A 20,062-nucleotide genomic window follows, 5' to 3' on the forward strand; every position below is an offset into this window, starting at 1 on the left:
TACAATTGCGAAACTCTGGAAATCCACAGAAGCACCCAATATTTCTACGGTCATAAATAGATTAAATTCTCAGGCACAATTTAAACTACTACTACTAGCTTATAAAAACCACTCTACTACCACCTTCAGGAGGAAATGGAGAGCATGGTTATCCCATCCTAGAGCCTCCTCTTACCTAAAAGATTGTAGTATTTAAACTTACTTGAGTGTTTGAAATTCTGTATTTATCCTTCTGAGCAGCATCTTGGTGTAGTGCAGCACTTCAGCATTCCTTCCCTTTGTTTATTTTATATATTTTAGTGATTTTTTTTTTTTTATACCTTCTTTTGATAATATTATCCTACTGATAGTGGGTTAAGGCTGCTTCATTGTTTATCGTGAAACCTTACCAGTCCTACAGTTTGAACCCATTTGGGGTAGGTTGGTCTGGGTCATCAAAACCCGAACTAAATGTATACACTAGGCCTTGACAGTTTTCTATATTACAATGTTATGTTGTATGAGTGGCAACTATGTCCTTTGTACTTTGCGCTTACTTTTGTTTGTATATCTCTGTTTGATGAAATAAAAAAAAATTTAAGTGAAAAAAAAAGAAACAGAGTTCAAGAGCATGAGCCGTAAAGCCAGATTAGCATATTAATTGAAGTGATTTGGATCCAACATTACAGGAAGATTACTCAGGCATTCCCTGAAGTTGCCTTGAAGTCACATTGCTATAATCTTGTTATATGGACAATAGACGGAAGGACTTCTAAATAAATGGTTGTGGAACAAATCATCAGAGTTTCCATGATTTCTTATGGGGACACTTGCTTTGATATATGAGTGCTTTGGATTACAAGTATGTTTCCAAAATGAATTATGCTCACAATCCAAGGTTTTACTGTATTCTAAATAGTTACTTGCAGCATCTCCCTTTCATAAATAATAGCTTATTTATCTCACTCCTTGCACGGCATAGCCATCAACTCTCCTGGGAGTTTCTAAATATGGTCTCTGCTGGTCCAGCTAATCCATCCCTCCAATACCTTTGCTACATTAGCTTTTATAGAAAAAAGCAACAACTATAGAGGGTCACTTGAGTTACTGCTGCTGGGTCAGCTGACAACATCCAGCAACAGTCTCAGTGTTTTTGGATGTCTATACAAGAGAGGTGTTCATGGGTAAATAACGTACATAAAATATGTGCCCATATAATCTTATCAAAAGATTCTTGTTGAAATGAATAGTCTGGCAACAGAGTTAATGGTTAATAGTCTTTACAGACTTAAAGGAATAAATGTATTATTTCTATATTGACCATCAAGATTTAGACAATGCGATTTAAAACCTTAAAGCGGTAGTTCACCCTCCTTTCAATCATTAGACCATTAAATTCGGCATCGTAGCGCGAGCTACGGTATGCCGGTCTTAAATTTTTAATCCCCGTACTCACTGTGGTATCGCTGATTGAAGAAATCGACTCCCGCGGGGAATGGGCGTGCCTATGGAGAGGGAGGATGATTGACGGCCGGCTCTGGCACGTCACGCTCCCCGAAGACAGCCGGAGTAGGTCTCGGCTATTCACGACGCCTGCGCACAGGCTATGCGCAGGCGCCGTGAATAGCCAAGCCTATTTCGGCTATTTCCGGAGAAGCGTGACGTGCCAGGGCCGGCCGTCAATCACCTTCTCTCACCATAGGAACGCCCATTCCCCGGATTCTTCAATCAGCGATACCGCAGTGAGTACGGGCATAAAAAATGTAAGACCGGCATACCGTAGCTCGCGCTACGATGCCGAATTTAATGGTCTAATAAAAAAAAACTTTTTTTTTTTTTTTAACAGGGCGAACCCCCGCTTTAAGCTAGCCATACACCATACAATTTTCTTATTCAATTTCCTTTTGATTTACCTTCAAAGGTAATCTAAAGGAAATCTATAGAAGACTGGCCATTCAAGCATAGGTTACTCTGATAGATTTCTCCATTAAACGGTTAAACTGCGAGAACTCTCCTCTGACGCCTATTGTATTTAGACAGATAGCACTAGCTGTTTTGCTTAACCCTCTAACTTTTTAGTTGAAAATTTTCTACATGGCTCCTTTGATTTTTCAACTGAAGTTTAAGCTGGGTGGTTTTAAGCTGGGTGGTTCCAACCGGAGAATTGAGCAAGATTCATCAGAAATAGGATGACATTTGAGCTGTGCATGGAAGGCTTTACTTAACGGGGTGAAATAAACTACAGACCAATTGTCAATAAAGGATGTTGGCTGTAATTGTGTAGTTAGGAATTAAATTGATATTAAAAAGGCATCTTTTTTATTATTGAAAAATAACAAGCATGTCATACTTACCCTGCTCTGTGCAGTGGTTTTGAACAGAATAGCCCCGAACCTCCTCTTCTGGGGTCCTCTGCTGGCGCTCCTGGCCCCTCCCTCCTGCCAAGTGCCCCCATAGTAAGAAGCTTACTATGGGGGCACCCGAGCAGGCTCACCCCCCCAAGCTGCTGTTCTATGCGTCCATTCAAACACAAAGCATGACTTGGGCCCTGCCCCAGCTCTCTCACCGGCTGTAGCTGGAGCCAATGGCTCCTGATGCTGTTTCAGCCAATGAGGAAGAAACCCGAGAGAGCTGCTGCTCTTGTGCACATCATTGTATCAAGATGGAGCTCTGGCAAGTATGGGGGGGGGGGTGCTGCACACAAAAGTTTTTGTTGCCTTCATGCGTAGAATGCGTTAAGGTAATAAACCTTAAGCCTTTTCAACCACTTTAACTTGTGAAATATTTATAAATATTGGATACTTCTGGAAAACCACAAATACACATAGAAAAGGCAAAGTCCTCTCAGGGTTAAAAATATTATGCAACATAAATCATTGTGTCCACATAAGTGATTGCTACCTGAAACTCAGTACATTTAACTGAAGAATGCGAAGAGTAGAGGTCAGAATGCAAGAAAAAGCACCAAGAGTAAAGAAAGGTAACCAAGATATGTTTAAAACTCTACCAATTACAGTAATAGAACTTTAATGATATGTTTAATATTTTAAGTTTTTAGAAAAATTATAACTATATTTCACATTAGTTTCTCATGGGACGATGTAGATGTACTTTGACTCATCTTCCTAGGTGCCCTAAAACACTAGCTGCAATGTCAAAGAGGGTGCCACCCTTGGCAAAAAGGCACCACACACCATGACTAGCAAGGAGTAAGAATGGGCTCAGGCGTGTTCGGATCGAACCCACCAGGAACCCGGCGTTGCACACCTCCAATCATAAGAAACGTGTGTATATGAAGCTGACCAGTCGGGAAATGCCTCACTGTCTGATTGGAGGTGTGCAGTGACTGCTTCCTGGCGGGTTTGATCCAAACACACCTGAGCTCATCACTAGCAAGGAGATGGCTGCTTTAATAGCAAGAACCTGTTTCCAGCTCCCAGCAAGGCCCAGCATGATCAATGCAGAGGACGTTGATGTGTGTCAGCCTTATCTCCCTCTGAATTCCTTGTTCCAATGCATGCATCATGCTTCCTCCATAAACGGCTCTATTTACGTTGAACAAACTAAAGTTTGCATTATATGCCTCTGTTTTAATAACCTTATCTTTCATTGTTTAAATTTATTGTATCAGGTGTCAGTTGGGACTAATTTAGAGGCAATGTTATCACAAGGTAACATTTCCAAGCCAACAAAAAAGCCGATATCTTTGCTAAACAGCGGCCATCTTCAAACAACAGGGTGAATCAGTGAGGAAGATAGGTGAAGCAAGCAGCTCATAGTGCACCTTTCTGGAAAAAGAAGCCCACGAACACATTATAAATGATGACATAACAAATTAGCTCCACTTCGCTCACATATGAGCAAACATTGTCTACTACAACACACTGTACGGAAACACAATGAAGAACTATTTTTTTTAAAAGCATTGTGGAAAAGGGTACGTTCAAGAGGAAAATTAAGTCTCATAATATTTTAATGAATAATAATTAAAAAATACTGCAGTGTAGGAGTGCCAGTTTCTAATTAAAGCATCATCTGTGAAAAGCTTCAGATTTCTGCTATTTAAAACTACCTTGAAATTTAGCATTTCATCTCTAAATACTCTTTCCTGTAGTATAGCCTAAAATACTGGACATGAGTGCATAGAATAAATTGTCACTTGGAGGTTCAATATTTATTGAGCTGAAACATCGGAAAGAGCCAATGTATTTGTAGAGAATGAAACCCCCCAGGCCAAAATGTATCTAAAAGTAGTACTTTACTTACCGCCATTTATAAATGGCACTACAGAAATCACCCTCTGAAGGCCACAGTGCCAGTTAAGAACTGTGAATCGAGATGTCCTCAGGTGGCTCAGTTCACAGACACTGTGTACAGAGCTGATCCAAGCAGCTCTGTGCCATGTGATGACCTATCGTTGTGATCACCAATGTTAACAGTGTTTACATTAGTAAGCCTACCCCCCTCTCTCACAACAGAGATGGGGAGAGAGGAACTGCTGTGGCGGCAGCAGCTGTATATCTAATTTTCATGCTGTTCCTGCAGTGACCCATAACCCCTTCACCTCTTTTATTCTGCACATTTGTACATAACCCCTGCATCTCTATCCTCCCATTGTATGTGACCTGCACATTACCCCTTCACCTCTTCCTCCTGTATATAACCAAAACCAAGCTCCATGTTTAAATCCATCCATCAAGTTAAACCAAGAAAAAAAAAAATGAAACGCTTCATGTATACTATCCTATACCCACAGATGATCCAGAGGGGGAAATAAGTATGACCCAATTCACTCCAGTAGGATAAAACATTTCTTCCTGATCGCCATGAGGCCATCAAATATTCCCTGGATCAACTACCTTGGTCGTTATCACTTCTAAATATTAATATCTATTTTGTGCATTTAGGAATGCATCCAGCTCTCTACTGAGCTGGCCAGAACCAGTTCTTGACAAAGTTTATTCAATATTTCACAGCTTTTACTGCCAAGAACCCTTTATGTATGTGGAGGTCAAATCTCTTTCCCTTTTCTAGCAAAAACTCTTACATATGGTACTTTATTAAACTCTCAAGTATTTTCCAGACTATAGAAGTCAACTTACTGTAACCGTTCTGTAGTTACTTGGTAAAGACTTTGATACCTTTTTAAATATAGGCACCACATTGATCTTATGCCAATCCAATGATACCATGCCAGTCATTAACGTGTCTCTAAAAATTAGAAACAATGGCTTAGATATGACAGCGCTCAGCTCTTTCAGGACCCTTGGGTGCAAACCATCTGGTCCAGTTGCCTAATACACTTTTATTTTTCTAAATCTTTCTGTACCATTTTGAGCTATTGCAGATCACTTGGGGCTATGTCAATACCATCTCCATTAAGGATTTGAGATTGGGAGTGAAGCCGAGCAGACAATGTGAGAAAGTCGATCTCCTTACTGCTGCCAACACTCTGCTAGTATCTAGCGTTTAAGACCTCTCCCTGTAACTTTCCACTGCTCTATATGTTACTTGTCACCTGCTCGCTATCCTGCAGCAGCGACCAATCACTAGAGCCATAACGAGGAGAAATGGGATGGATCAGAGCAGCCAAGATTGAGCCGGTGCGCTCCCTCCTCGTACTCAATCGAGGGACAGAAGCATGGAGGTATTCGCACATGTGCCTGCCGAGAACTCTCATGCATCTACTTCAGCCACTTCTCATATCGGTGAGTCTACCTCAGATATACACACTGCAGTCTATGGGGATAAGAGGAACTCCCAGTGTACTGTAATGGAGGAAGACTGGGCTGCACAGACACCAGCTCTCTTGAAAGATTCCACACCAAAGCCCACACTTAGGGATGTATTCCTGGCTGAGCAAAATTGTAACTCTTCACTGATGACACTCACTACCCAGTTCCAGCACCTAAGGGAAGATACAGTATGATGTTTATTTGCCACAATGTACAAAACGTGCAAAAACGCATCTCAGATTTAGAGGGGAGTGTGAGCTCCATAGAGGATGAACTGGGCCTGGCTAAGAACAATATCGCTGCTACCAATTTAGTTGTTTATCATCACACTAACCGTATAGATGATATGGAAAACAGATTACAGAGGAACAACATCAGAATTCTGGGTCTGCCTCAGAAAATTGTAGTCCGAAATCCGACTGCATATATTGAGCAATGGTTGCTTGACACCTTTGAATGGAAGAACTATACAGTTTTCCGTGGTGGAGAGGGCGCACCATATTCCTGCTCACAAACTGCGTTCTGGGAATGATCCTCGTCCCATTATTCTATTATGCGTTTACTTGGCTTGGTGGAGGAACTGGCGCCTCTCAGGGCACAAAGAACTTTACTTTCTGCCACCCTGTTCTATGCACGTAAAGTGATTATTTTACATTGGAAAAAAGCAGAGACCCCTTCGCTAAATTTCGGAAAAGCCCTAGTGAACAAGGAACTGTTTTACAAAGCTACCTACCTGAACAGAGGTTGTCCCAAAAAGTTTAAGGTATGGCATAGTTGGGTTTCTAATACTTCTACACTTACATGAGGCTGTGCCGACCTGACACCTGATCTAGATAGAAACCTCCATTAATGAGACCTAGGCAATTCTAAATATTTCTGTAATCTTGTTTGTGGTATTAGACAGTTCCACTTGATGGGAATGTGGTATTGATCTGCTGATGTTTTTATAAGTTACTATAGTGATGGTATTGTCATGCTGCATTAATTTTAGGATACAGAAATGCATATATTCCTGAGAGATGCTGCATTGGGGGGGGGGGCAGGGGAAGGATTTTTGTAATGTTTCTGTTTCATACAAGTATCTGGCTGTGCCAATAATTTGTTTTTGGTACCTTGTGATACCTTGTCTTGTACTGTTTTGCGTAAGAATGAAAAAGTAAAAATAATTTTTCACCATCGTATGGGGCCATACAAAGATTCCAATTACCCCACCTTAATTCCTATGTTCAAAGTATGGCATGAGATGAGGCAGATTATGAGATATGACGGGATTACACATTATTTATCTATCTGGGAGAGGAGGCGTTTGGGAGAACTGCAGAAGTCACAGGGCTAAAGGATTGTATTCCAGAGGGTTCCAATTCCTTTACCAACTATATTCTAATGATCAACTGAAATCATTTCAAGGTTTATAGCAGGAATTTGGTATACCCTCTCGTGGATTATTTCAGTTCCTTCAGCTCCATCATGCCCTCTCAGCTCAAGTGAAGTGAATTCTATTTCCTTTTTTTTTTATATTCTTTATAACTTTTAAATGATAGTGTTCTTTTGTTTTTATATTTTTTTAAATGCTCTTTTTATTATTTATAATACGCTGTAGTTACAGTGTGTGAGAGCGGATTGTAGGAATGAACACACAGCACCTTCACACAGCAGAACTGTGTTGTGAATAGACAAGATGCATGCTGAGCTCCCTCTCCAACACACAAAATTATCTCATGTGTCATGAAAACAACTTAGAAGTAACTCATGCTGATAATAAAGAAACAAAGCATCAGAGAGGAATGTAGCTGCAGGCATCATTCAGAAGTAGGATCAATGTAGGACCAAAAGTAGTACAGGGAGCATTTACAAAGTCGGACCGACTTGTGTAGGACGCTACAAGACGCTCTCATAGGGAAACATTGAACACAGAGCAAAGTAGGATGAAAGTAGTGTAGTAGTGTGAACCCAGCCTCAAGCTCCCTGAGCACATGGGGATGTTGCAGAGGGAAGGTTTAAGTCTCCCTCTTCCCCCACACCTGGGGTTAATAGGTAATTTGGCCTTGGTGGGCGGGGAGGGTGGCCCCTCCCCTGCACACCTGAAAGGTAAAATCCCAGGTGGATTATCCAGGGCCCAATGGATAGTTAGGAGCGGGTCACATGTCCCAGGGGAACCTTCTGGAAGGATAGAAGGTTATTTAAGCCAGGGCAACAGGCTGCAGCAGCCAGAACGCAAGGTGATCCCTACCTGTGAACTCCCCCCCCCCCCCCTCCCTTGTCGCGGCCTAATTATTACTGGTTTCTCTCTTGGTTTGTAATGAACAAGAGGGGTTAGTTAATAATAAAGTGGATCCAACCTGAGTCGTAGTGACTGGGTTGATGAATGGTGGTGGTTAAGTAAATAAGTGATGTGTTATATGGTGTATATATTGAGTTGGTTAATTGTTCAATAAATATGGTCAATTTAAACAAATAATACCAGTAATAAAAACCTGCGGCCAAGTTTACTCCACCTCCTGCCTCTGAAGTCGTTCGTTCAGGTAAAACATTCTGCATACAGTCCCATTGTACAGAGACAAAATACACGATATGTAAGAGGAAGCTAATTAGAGGTTAAGTGTCACCTGGGCCTTTGTTGGTATTGCTTCACTATTGCCTACTGGAGTGCATGTAGGAAATCATATTGACAGACCACAATTGTACCAACACTAACCACATACATACCTTTTCTCATTACTAGTTTGTTCAATCCCACTGAAATCTATGCAACATCAGTAGCTGACTGATGTCCTGGGACTGAAACACAGCTTACACATACAGCAAAGTGAATTACCGTTTATGCACTCCATTATGGGACATGCATAGAGTGCCAGGTGGAAGCATGATTTAAAAGTTATGGGTATGGGGCTGCATGTTACCTTTCCCTCTTATTCCAATGATGCAGGGCTCAGGCGTGATCTGCCCATTGCCAAAACACTGTCATATGAAGGAGAGAAGGCAGCAATTACCCTGAACTTACACCAAAATTAGACCCACAGGTCCAGCAGACAGTGGCAGCAAAGCAATGGAAGGGTATAACTGTACATGTACGTGTGGCAAAAGTTAAAGTTAGTAAAACCTTGGACTGAAATTTGTTCAGCAAACATTGTGAACCATATAATAAGTAATTTTTTACCAAAAGCGATACGAGGAACTTGTTGAGAAAGACAATCTTCATACAGCCAACTCGCAGGGAAGCCTTCCCATCCACTTTAGACACATCCTTATAGGCTTCTCCTTGTGTGGCCTCAGGATAGAGTGTCAAATTGAAGTTGAAAACCTCTTCTTCCATAATACAAACAGCCTAACACAAACAAAAAAAGAGAACTTATGGTCACATACATTTAAACTGGAATAACAACACTGCATTCCTTCTCACTGCTATTAACCAAGGTCTTTATAATCCATTCAGCCAGGTAGTATAAAATCCACAAAAACATCACAGCATGCTTTTTAACAGCTTTAAACCTGCCTTCCAAATTATAACACATGGCCTTTGGCTCCTGCAACAGGCTTTTGGCTTCTGAATCTTACATTTATCTTCAGCTGTCAAGGTCTAATACAAGGGTACCTACCCAATCACTCGCCCACGGCGCCCTCTGATGTGGCCCGCCACTTCCTGCTCTGGTTGGCAAGCCCAGATTGTGGGTTTCTGACCCAACATCCCAAAAAATCTGTGTGAATAATGGAGCAGGTGGTATAGGAAGCATACGGCTGCAATAGAGAGAAGAGCCAATGCTTCTGGTACAGTGCCAGCTCCTGTCACAGGCAAAATGATACTAAATGCACTCTACCTCCTGGGACAGCAGCTGCCAGGCATACCCACACTGTGGGACAGCAGCAGTCTCCAGTCTTACCCACCCTAAGGACAGCAGCAGCTGCCAGTCATACCAGCCCTGGGGGACAGCAGCAGCCACCAGTCATACCAGCCTTGCGGGACAGCAGCAGCCGCCAGTCTTACCCGCCCTAAGGACAGCAGCAGCCGCCAGCCATACCCGCCCTGGAGTACAGCAGCAGCCACCAGCCATACCCGCCCTGGAGTACAGCAGCAGCCGCCAGCCATACCCGCCCGAGGGGACAGCAGCAGCCGCCAGCCATACCCGCCCTGGGGGACAGCAGCAGCCGCCAGCCATACCAGCCCTGGGGGACAGCAGCAGCCGCCAGCCATACCAGCCCTGGGGGACAGCAGCAGCCGCCAGCCATACCCGCCCTGGGGGACAGCAGCACCTGCCAGCCATACCCGCCCTGGGGGACAGCAGCAGCCGCCAGCCATACCCGCCCTGGGGGAGAGCAGCAGCCGCCAGCCATACCCGCCCTGGGGGACAGCAGCAGCCGCCAGCCATACCCGCCCTGGGGGACAGCAGCAGCCGCCAGCCATACCCGCCCTGGGGGACAGCAGCAGCCGCCAGCCATACCCGCCCTGGGGGACAGCAGCAGCCGCCAGCCACACCCGCCCTGGGGGACAGCAGCAGCCGCCAGCCATACCCGCCCTGGGGGACAGCAGCAGCCGCCAGCCATACCCGCCCTGGGGGACAGCAGCAGCCGCCAGCCATACCCGCCCTGGAGGACAGCAGCAGCCGCCAGCCATACCTGCCCTGGGGGACAGCAGCAGCAGCTGCCAGCCATACCAGCCCCGGGGGACAGCAGCAGCCACCAGTCATACCTACTGGGGGGGGGGGGTTGGTAGCAGCCGCCAGCCATACCTGCCTGGGGGGACAGTAGAAGCAGCCAGCCATGCATGCCTTGGGGGGACAGCAGCAGCGATAAACCGCAGCGCATCAGTGTGAAAGCAGCTTTTGGCCCCTTTCACGCTATTCGTCCAATCGCCTGTCTGTTTTTCAGGTGGACCCAATCGAATCCTCCATTCACCTCTATGGAGCGGCAGATGTATACAGACTTGTGTCTGTTTACAACCGCCTACCTCCAATCCAATCCGCTAAAAAAACAGAAGGGAATTCGTCCCCTTCTGTCTGGGTGAATAGGATTGGAGGGCGCATAGAGTACAGCATGCTGTATCCCTGTCTGCTCTGCATATGCAGAGCAGATACAGACCTGTCATCCGCCCGCTCTGCTCATTGTGGCCTTTGACCGGTTACCAAGTTGCTTAATTGAGCCCTCGCTCTTCAAAAGCGCACCCCTGGTCAAATAAAATAACTATGAACCAGTCTGTCTTTGGCTGAGCTCCATCTTGCTTCCTCTGGTATATTTGTTTTATTTGCTTGTCTGCATCTGTTTCTTACTCTATGTATAAAGAAAAAAAGGGCTATAAAATTGCACAAGGCTCCACGCAAATTTAACCTTCTTATGGATGGTTTGTGGGTTGACATCATTGACAAGAATATCTTTCAGCCTTGCAAAAATGTCTATCTTGCTAGATTCCAAGAAAATGGAGGAGTCAAGACCTGAAAAAGAAGATTTGTTCTATTAAAAACATCATACTATCAAGTTGTATTCATGTTGCAAATTCACACAAAACTGAGAAGGCATTACCTTTTAGCATTCATACTTTCACTTCCGAAGTTTTAACTTGTCAGTGTTTAAGACCAAAAATAAAAAATCTTACAATTTAAAGATAACAGATTATTTATATATGCACTTTGATAATGATTGGAAAGCTTTAGGCCTCATTCAGAGGAGTACTGGCACCTGTGCTGCGTGCATGAGCTGTATGTTTTCACACCTGCATCCACCCTGAACTGCATGCAGGCGGCCTACGGATGTGGATGCAGATGCAGTGGCTGCATGGACACAGCCATGTCAAAATTTAAGAGGCATGCAAGAGTGGGTGCGTGGCCCTGAGAACAGTGTGTCAGTGCCCTTCTAAATGAGGTCTAATATTCCAAAATGTATTGGGTCACAACGGCCCAAAACAATTCTTAATCCTGAGAAAGTGGGCAGATTGGTCTGCCAAAATACATGACTAAAATTTGCTATTTCACAATATATTGAGAAGGGGAACGGACTAAAAACTGTACACAGTCCACTTATCGGCAAATTAGATCTGCAACTACTTCAACCGATAACTGATCTACGCAATGGGGAGCTTTATTTTTTGTAAGCTACACAAGTCAGCCAAAATTTACTATACAATCTTTATCGCCCAGACTGCTTGCACACATACCCAGTATCTTGATTTCAGCAATATGGCTGTCCTCATCCCACACATTCATGCTAAAGGAATTCAACTTTGCAAACAACTTGAAGGCTATCAAGTCCTTATCTTTGGAGGGCTTTGTTGCTAAAGAGAGAAAAAAAAATTGTATAAATTAATTTGATCCAACTGCGTCATAAACATTTGTTCAACTCCAACATTGCTGATATAACAAACTAATCAATAGACAACAGTTCCACACCCAAAATGTTGCTATAATCTATGATAAGGTTTTAGCCCATTTACCCTTAGTAAGTTAAAGCAGTCTACAGAAAAACTGCTAAATAAATTGCCTAACATTTGTTATTACATTTCCGTCACAAGACTTGCATAGCAAGTTATGTATTGGATGGGATCAACTATATACTTTTATCAAAAGTAACCCACTTTCCAAGGTGGATGCGACTTAAGTCTTAAAAGAGAGTCACATTTCAACTGTGAATTTACCAAGATAAGGATGGCCGCCACTGTCTGTACATCACAGTTTTTGACCATTGACTGCTAGTCTGCACCCTTTCAAAGCATACAGTGGCAAAAATTATTATTTGATCCCCTGCAGATTTTGTACATTTGTCCACTTGCGAAGAAATTAAGGGTCTATATAATTGTTATCATAGGTGTATTTTAAATGATAGAAACAGAATATCAACCAAGAATCCAGAAAAAAAAAACACTTCATACAAATTATTAATTGAGTTGCAGTTCAGTAAATAAAATAACTGTTTGATCCCCTACCAACCAACAATTTCTGGCTCCCACAGACTGGCTACAGTGTGTGCTTATGTGGTACACAGATTAGTCCTGTCAATTTAAGAAGGTGCTCCTAATGACAACTCATGTGCATAACAGACACCTGTCCTCAAAATCTCTTTCTTCCAGTCAAACCCCATCATCATGGGCAAGACCAAAGAACTTTCAAAAACATCAGAGACAAGTTTGTAGACCTGCACAAAGCTGTAATGGGCTACAAGAATTTCAGCAAAGAAGCTTGGTGAGAAGGATACAACTGTTGGAGCGAACTTTAGCAAATGGAAGAAATACAAAACCATACATTTCTTCAATCAACCATCAGTTGTTCAATCAAACAACCAGAAATTGCATGGAGCCTGCCTTGGTCTGGAGCTCCATGCAATATTTCACCTTATTGGGTAAGGATGATCATGAGAAAAAGGAGGGACCAGAACAACACAGGAGGAGCTTGTGAATGATCTCAATGAAGTAGGGACCACAGTCAAACAAACCATCGGTAGCACAATACGCCATGGATTGAAATCTTTAAGAAGGCACACGTACAGGCCTGTCTGAAGCTTGCCAATGAACATCTAAATGATTCAGAGAAAGTTTGGGAGAAAATGCTGTGGTCAGATGAGACCAAAATTAAGCTCTTTGGCATTAACTTGACTCGCTGTGTTTTGAGGAATAAAAATGCTGACTATGACCCCAAGAACACCATCCCCACAGTCAAGCACAGAAGTGGAAACATTATGCTTTGGGGCGGTTTCTCTGCTAAAGATACAGGCCGACTTTGTCACATTGAGGGGGCCAATGGATGGGCCATGTATGTAAAATATTGGATGAGAATCTTCTTCCCTCAGCCAGAGCACTGAAAATGGGTTTCCATCATGACAAGCACCCAAAACATACCACCAAGGCAACAAAGGAGTGGCTGAAGAAGAAGCACATTAAGGTCATGGAGTGGCCTAGTTAGTCTCCAGACCTTAATCCTATAGACAATTTATGGAGGGAGCTAAAACTTCAAGCTGCCAAGCGACAGCCAAGAAACCTTAAGGATTCAGAGAAAATCTGCATAAAAGTGGACCAAAATACCTCCTGAGATGTATGCAAACTTGGTAACCAACTACAAAAAACATCTCACCTCTATGCTTGCCAACATGGGTATCTTCGCTAAGTACCAAGTCAGACTTTGCTTAAAATCAAATACTTATTTCACGCACTGAACTGCAAATCAGTTTCTAACATTTGTATTGTGGTTTTTTTCTGGATGATTGGTTGATATTCTGTCTCTAAGTGGGCCAACTTACAAAAATCTGCAGGGGACCAAATAATTATTTTCCCCACTGAATGCCTGTCATTGTTAGTCAAGTGCATTCATAACCGTTTGTCTAAAGCTGGATACACTATACAATTTTCTGTAGTTTTTTTCCTTCAGATTTACCAAAACCATAAAATATGGAGGTCAAACCTCTAAAAGTTTCAACTTTTACGCAATCAAGCACAACCTTGCAGTACATGGTTTTGGTAAATCTAAAGGAAATCTGACAACAAAAGTTGTATAGTGTGTATAGGGCAGTGATGGCGAACCTTGGCACCCCAGATGTTTTGGAACTACATTTCCCATGATTCTCCACTATATTGTAGAGTGCAAGAGCATCATGGGAAATGTAGTTCCAAAACATCTGGGGTGCCAAGGTTCGCCATCACTGGTATAGGGTCTTATAACTGTCAACTGTCAACTCATTTTGACGAGTTCCTAAACTGCTTGTGTGCAACAGCCTATCAATCTGTGAACATTCGGTGTCTAACTACTAGGAGTTATGCATGTTAGATGATCTGTACCACTGTGATGTGCAGCAGGCACTGTTTTGAATGCAACATATTGCACACAGTTATCTGCTGCATTCTGTAAGCTATGCTGCAAGCTACCAATTCTTGACTACTGCACTTTATACACAAAGCTGTACTTTTTATACTCTGGATAGCAGCCCAATATTTTTCCTGGACAGTTTCTCTCAGTGCGTGCTCTGGTATGTTACAAATCCTGCACAGCTACACTCCCCACGCTGTACTAGAAATACACAAAACTTTGTGCATCACTTTAAAAAAGTTTATTAGAATAAATGAAAGGCATAAACATACAAGCGCCAAAAAGGCTAAAGACCTTAAGGGGAAAAAAAAGTCCCCAAAACTAGCAAAGGTAACAGGTTAGGAGTGCTCCATGTGGCCTGGACCTCACCCAATAAATGGCAAATGAGCGGATGTATTGCGAGGGCAAGACACTCTCTGTAAAGGGGTTGTTAAGGCAGAAGGCTTTTTATCTTAATACACTTACCCGAGGTCCCTCTCTGTTCAGCGATGTCCACTAGTGTCTGAGCCATCCAAGACTCCCCCCTCCTTATTGGCTGAGACACAGCATCATTGCCATTGGCTGCCACTGCCATCAAAGTCAGCTAGGCAATCAGGGGAGAGAGGGAGGGGCCAGGTCAGGTCTCTGTGTCTGAATGGACACAGGAAGCTGCAGCTCGGCTCGGATGACCCCATAGCAAGCTGCTTGCTGTGCTGGCACTAAACAGGAGGGAGGGGCCAGGAGCACAGAAGAGGGACCTGAGAAAAGGAGGATCCCAGCTGCTCTGTGCAAATCCACTGTAACAGAGCAGGTAAGTATAACATGTTTGGTATTTTTATAAGAGGAAAAAAAAAAAAAACTTTACAATCACTTTAAGCTTTGAGAAAGATGATCTCACCCCCGAATTGAATCAGCTTGTTTCAGGTGACTATAGCTGTATTAGTGCACTTGGGACAGAAAAAATTGAGTGCTGTCAGTGATACTTTTTTTTATTTGCACCAACATACAATTTTTCAGATGGGAGATGGGACTGGAGGAGGAGGAGGAGGAGGAGGAGAAGGACATGGGATCGGGGAGATGAGACTGAAAGAGGACGATATGGAATGGGACTCATGGAACTGCCAGTTGATGGTCAGGTCTGGGGATGGGTGGGGGGGCTCAGGCCTTAAACTGTGTAAGGGGCCCCAAAATTTCTAATGGCGGCCCTGAGTACAGGTAAGCATAGGAACTACTTCCAGGCACGTATTGCAAGCCACGGTGGGAGCAGAGCTGCGACAGCAGCAGTTCCACTGAGGCCAGCCGCTTAAGCTGATGCCTCTTTTAAAGCTGTCGCAGGAATGTCAGGTGTAGTGATATCAGCAGCACTTATTACTGGTAGATTCGCAGCATGAAGAAGCACTGCATGTAAGGTCAGTGTCACTGGGCTTAAGAATACTGGACACAATAGCATCATTATAGGCATATCAGTTATGGGCACAATAGCATCAGGCTGCTGCTCTTCCATCCCGGGTCTCTCCTCTCCTGCTGCACTGCAGGCTGGGGATGGATTGGAGTTCCAGCGGGAAAGTGCTCTGATCCTACAGGGAGCTCTTGCACAGCTGGCGCTCAAACAGTGAGAGACCCAGATAGTGCAGGAGGGAGGAGATGGGGCAAAACACTCAGGGGAGAGAAAGGGGTAACAGCAAAGTGTGAACTGAGCCAGGGATGGAGGGGGCCCCATGCCCCCCCTGCACATCTGTTCCCCACTGGACCCCCTGCTCTACAGCTTTAGAACTAACTATGTGCGCAATGCTGCCTGTTCTCCAGCTACAGATGACCAACAGTCTGGGGGGAGGCGAAGGGGGGGCGATATTAGGCCAGGTCTTACATGCAGGGTTTGCCACACATCCGAATGCTATTGCACCCATATAGCAGCTTTTTTCTTGGCTAGGCTTTGCAGGAAGTAGCCATTAAGCCATTGACACCATTCTTACACTCACTGATTAGAATTAATTAATGCAGGGACACTACACTCTGTACGCTGTGCTGTATGTTAGATACTGCCAATCACCTCACCCTGTACACCATGCTGTATGTTACATATACAGGACTGCTGAACTTGGCACACTGTATCATACATTATATAGTCTGGACTACTGCACGCTATACACTAAGCTGTGTAGCTGTACCACAGTGCCGTTTGGCAGATCACTAATCAACCTTTGCAGTTTTTCATTTTAAACAGAGGACAACTGTCTTCCACAATCTGAGTTTTGTTATATAATACAGACTCTGGACTACTGCACACTATATAGACACTCTCTGTATGCTGTTCTGTATATGATGATTTTGGGACACCTGCATTCTTTATGTTGTGCTCAACATTTAATACTTCAGGGTGCTGTTCGTGGTGTGCATAACATACTCCTTAACCAATATGATCTGTATGCCATGCTGTATGTTGCATATTCCAAACCCCTGCATTCTGTATGCCAAACAATGTTTTACACACTCCAGACCGTTGCATTTTGTAAAATGTTTTGCAAGTTAGATACACAGAACTGATGTACTCTATATACTCTTGACCATTGGGATCAATGCACATTACACAGTATGGGCTACTGTGTTTTCTATGCTGCGCAGTATATTACATGCTCTGACCTAAAGCAATATGTATGCTATATACCCTAAACTTCTGCACAATACATTCTCCAGACTTCTGAATCCTGTAATCCATGTTCTATATTCAAACCACTAGGAATCTTTACATACATTTTAAATGTTACGTTGTTGAAAAGGAATTACAATTTTTGTTTGTTTCTCTGTAATTTTAACACACACACTAGTATGGTTTAAAAACTTGAACCGCATTATCTTTTCCTGTCAAGAAAAATATTGAAATTTGTAAAACACAAAAATCCATGACAAAAAGGGAATATAATGTGGTTTGACAGATGAATGTTCCATGATAAAATGGCCCATGTCATTAAAGAAGGAGTTAAACAAATCAGCTCCCACACTGGCTACACAATGTTGTTTCACATTAAGCAGGAGGAGGAAGAGCGATAAGGTTTACGCCACATCAGACCTGGTTTCCACAATGAACCAATATTTGTCTTGGGTTTTACCTTTTTTGACAAAAGTCTCTTTGTCCTTTTGCTTCTGTGCAGAGGCTGGCTCTGCTTTATCAGGGATGCTTGGCATGGCTTCTGTTATGAAGCTGATAGCAGACAGCAGTGCCTGAGAGTGCAGCAGGAGCTCCATAGATGAAAAGGCCACCTGTTGGAAACAGACATGTTTATATGAATATTTCTAGAAACCAGCACGCCACGCAAAGCGTAATTCATGACTACAAGTCCCCTGTGGAAAATGAAATTGGTGAATGCCTTTCACAATCACCTATTAAATTCTCAATATAGAAAGAAGTCGTGACATTAAGAGAACTAGGAAAAATACATTAAGCAGGATTAGGAAAAAAAAAAGCCAACTATGCTAAAACGTTCCCATTTCTAGCTATATTAAAGACATAAGGCTTGCTCAACTTAAAGTGGTTGTAAACCCTTTTTTATAACTTTATGCTACAGGTAAGCCTATATTAAGGCTTACCTGTAGCTACCCAGGATATCTCCTAAACCTGCACGGTTTAGGAGATATCCCCCTGTGTCTGCATGTGCCAAAATCATCGGTACATGCGCACTGGGGAAAACTGAAGCAATGGCCCCTATGTGCCGTTGCTTCAGTCTTCGTGCCATTACCGATGTCTCCGATATGCATGAGCGGGAGCGACGTCATCGTGGCTTCGGCCAATCACAGCGCCGAAGCCACGATACCCCAGGAAGTAACTCCGGGGCAACCTATAGGCACTCAGAGGGGGAGACGAGGACCGCTGCAGGGGCCTCGATCGGAGGGAAGTAATACACAATGAGCTAGTATGCACACTAGCTCATTATGCCTTTGTCTTGAAAACTTTTTTTTTTTTTGAGGAGGGTCTACTTCCTCCTTAAGCTGGCCATAGATGGATCGAAATTTAGCCTGTCCAGGAGGGACTGGATGGATTTCAATCCACGTAAGGCAGTACCTGTTCGACAAAAGTTGATCGCTAGATCGCCTTCTGTCAAATGGGAATGTTGAAAAAGAATGTTGTCAGTCAGCAGCTGCAGCCACTGATCAATGTGTTTTGACAGCAGAGGAGTCCCACTGTAAGAATAGATTAACCCACAGGGAAAGATTCCTTCTATCCAAACCTTGTCTGGATAGCGAAATCTGTTCATACTTTATTTGATCATCCAGCTTCCTGGTCGAAAAAAGAAAAAATGTAATCTACAGCCAGCTTAACATAGGGGAGTTATTTTATTGCTCCTTTTCTTTTTTACCATCCTCCATAGATAGCGATTAAAACTCACAATTATCACTACCCTGAAGTTAGTGTGATTTAATGGGTGATAACTTGTGTTCCCGGAAGTACGGAGTTGCTATCTTATTTCTACATTGATGTAAGTGTGATTCTACAATTGTAATAAATTACCATCAAGCTTTTACACTATGTGGAGCATATTCTATTTTTGGGTATGATACCATGTAGATAGTGGATGTATGACCTTTTTACCTTGGCCCAAGGGGACCACGCAGGAATATCTTTGAGAAGCCCTGGCTGGGAATTCAGCCAAAAGCACTTTTGACTTTTCTTGATTGAAAGTTTATTCTAGCCGGTAAGCCAGCAATTTTACCATTCCAAGCCGACGGTGTCTTCTGCAGATTTTGCACATAGTGATGGATGGTGACTGCATGTGTTATAACCTGGGTCACTTCTGGGGAGGACTTTACCTTTTTTTTTGTATAATTAACTCTTGCAGCATCCCTTTGGATTCATTACTTGGACTCATTTGCAGGACGTATTATATAATTGTTATTACGTTTTTGCACTAATATTTGCTAATTGTTTGCGTCACTATGTACATGATCTAATTATGCTTTTGTGTCAAGGAAATATTACTGTTCAACACTGAGTAAATAACGTGGGTGCACAAGCAGATGTAAATGCATATTGTTATAATAAAGCAGGTTTATAATGAATAGAGATTAATATATATGCTTTAAGTTTCTTTTGAGTGTTTCTAACAAGAACCCTGCAACCATGTCTGCACAGGGAAAGGAGGTGGTCAGATTGGAATTAACTCACAGGAGGAATTGGCATTTATAGAAGCGTTTGATTTGAGTTGGACTTTTCCACTTTTATTTTGTTCTTTATATATGGTTCAATGTAATGTACATTTATTTTCAGTGTGTGTTGTACACAGGTTTATTAATTTTTTTTGAATTATAGATCTTTAGATCTCTATGTTATATGCCTAATATGTGACATTATTTTATTACAGTGTATCTGGAAAGTGCTTCACTTTTTCCACATTTTGTTATGTTACAACCTTAATCTAAAATGGATTCAATTAATTATTTTCCTCAAAATTATTCAAACAATACCCATAACGGCAACATGAAAGAAGTTTGTTTTGAAATCTTTGCAAATTTATTAAAAATAAAAAAACGAAAGAAACCTCATGTACATAAGTCTTCACAGCCTTTGCCATAACATTTAAAATTGAGCTTGGGTGCATA

The 20,062-nt window shown here is 42.7% G+C and overlaps 1 protein-coding gene across 1 annotated transcript in view; it reads right to left on the reverse strand.

Annotated features, from left to right (window-relative positions):
- The window catches only part of VPS13C (vacuolar protein sorting 13 homolog C), a 388,870-nt gene that overhangs the window by 220,716 nt on the left and 148,092 nt on the right, over positions 1 to 20,062 (reverse strand). The window contains exons 30-33 of the mRNA XM_040343051.1: positions 17,578 to 17,728; positions 11,857 to 11,973; positions 11,034 to 11,137; positions 8,872 to 9,039 (exon numbers count right to left, since the gene is read on the reverse strand). Coding sequence (XP_040198985.1) covers positions 8,872 to 9,039; positions 11,034 to 11,137; positions 11,857 to 11,973; positions 17,578 to 17,728 — 540 coding nt within the window. The remainder of the gene's footprint in view (positions 1 to 8,871; positions 9,040 to 11,033; positions 11,138 to 11,856; positions 11,974 to 17,577; positions 17,729 to 20,062) is intronic.

The sequence above is a fragment of the Rana temporaria genome, chromosome 3 (assembly GCF_905171775.1).
Source record: "Rana temporaria chromosome 3, aRanTem1.1, whole genome shotgun sequence".
Classification (NCBI taxonomy): domain Eukaryota; kingdom Metazoa; phylum Chordata; class Amphibia; order Anura; family Ranidae; genus Rana; species Rana temporaria.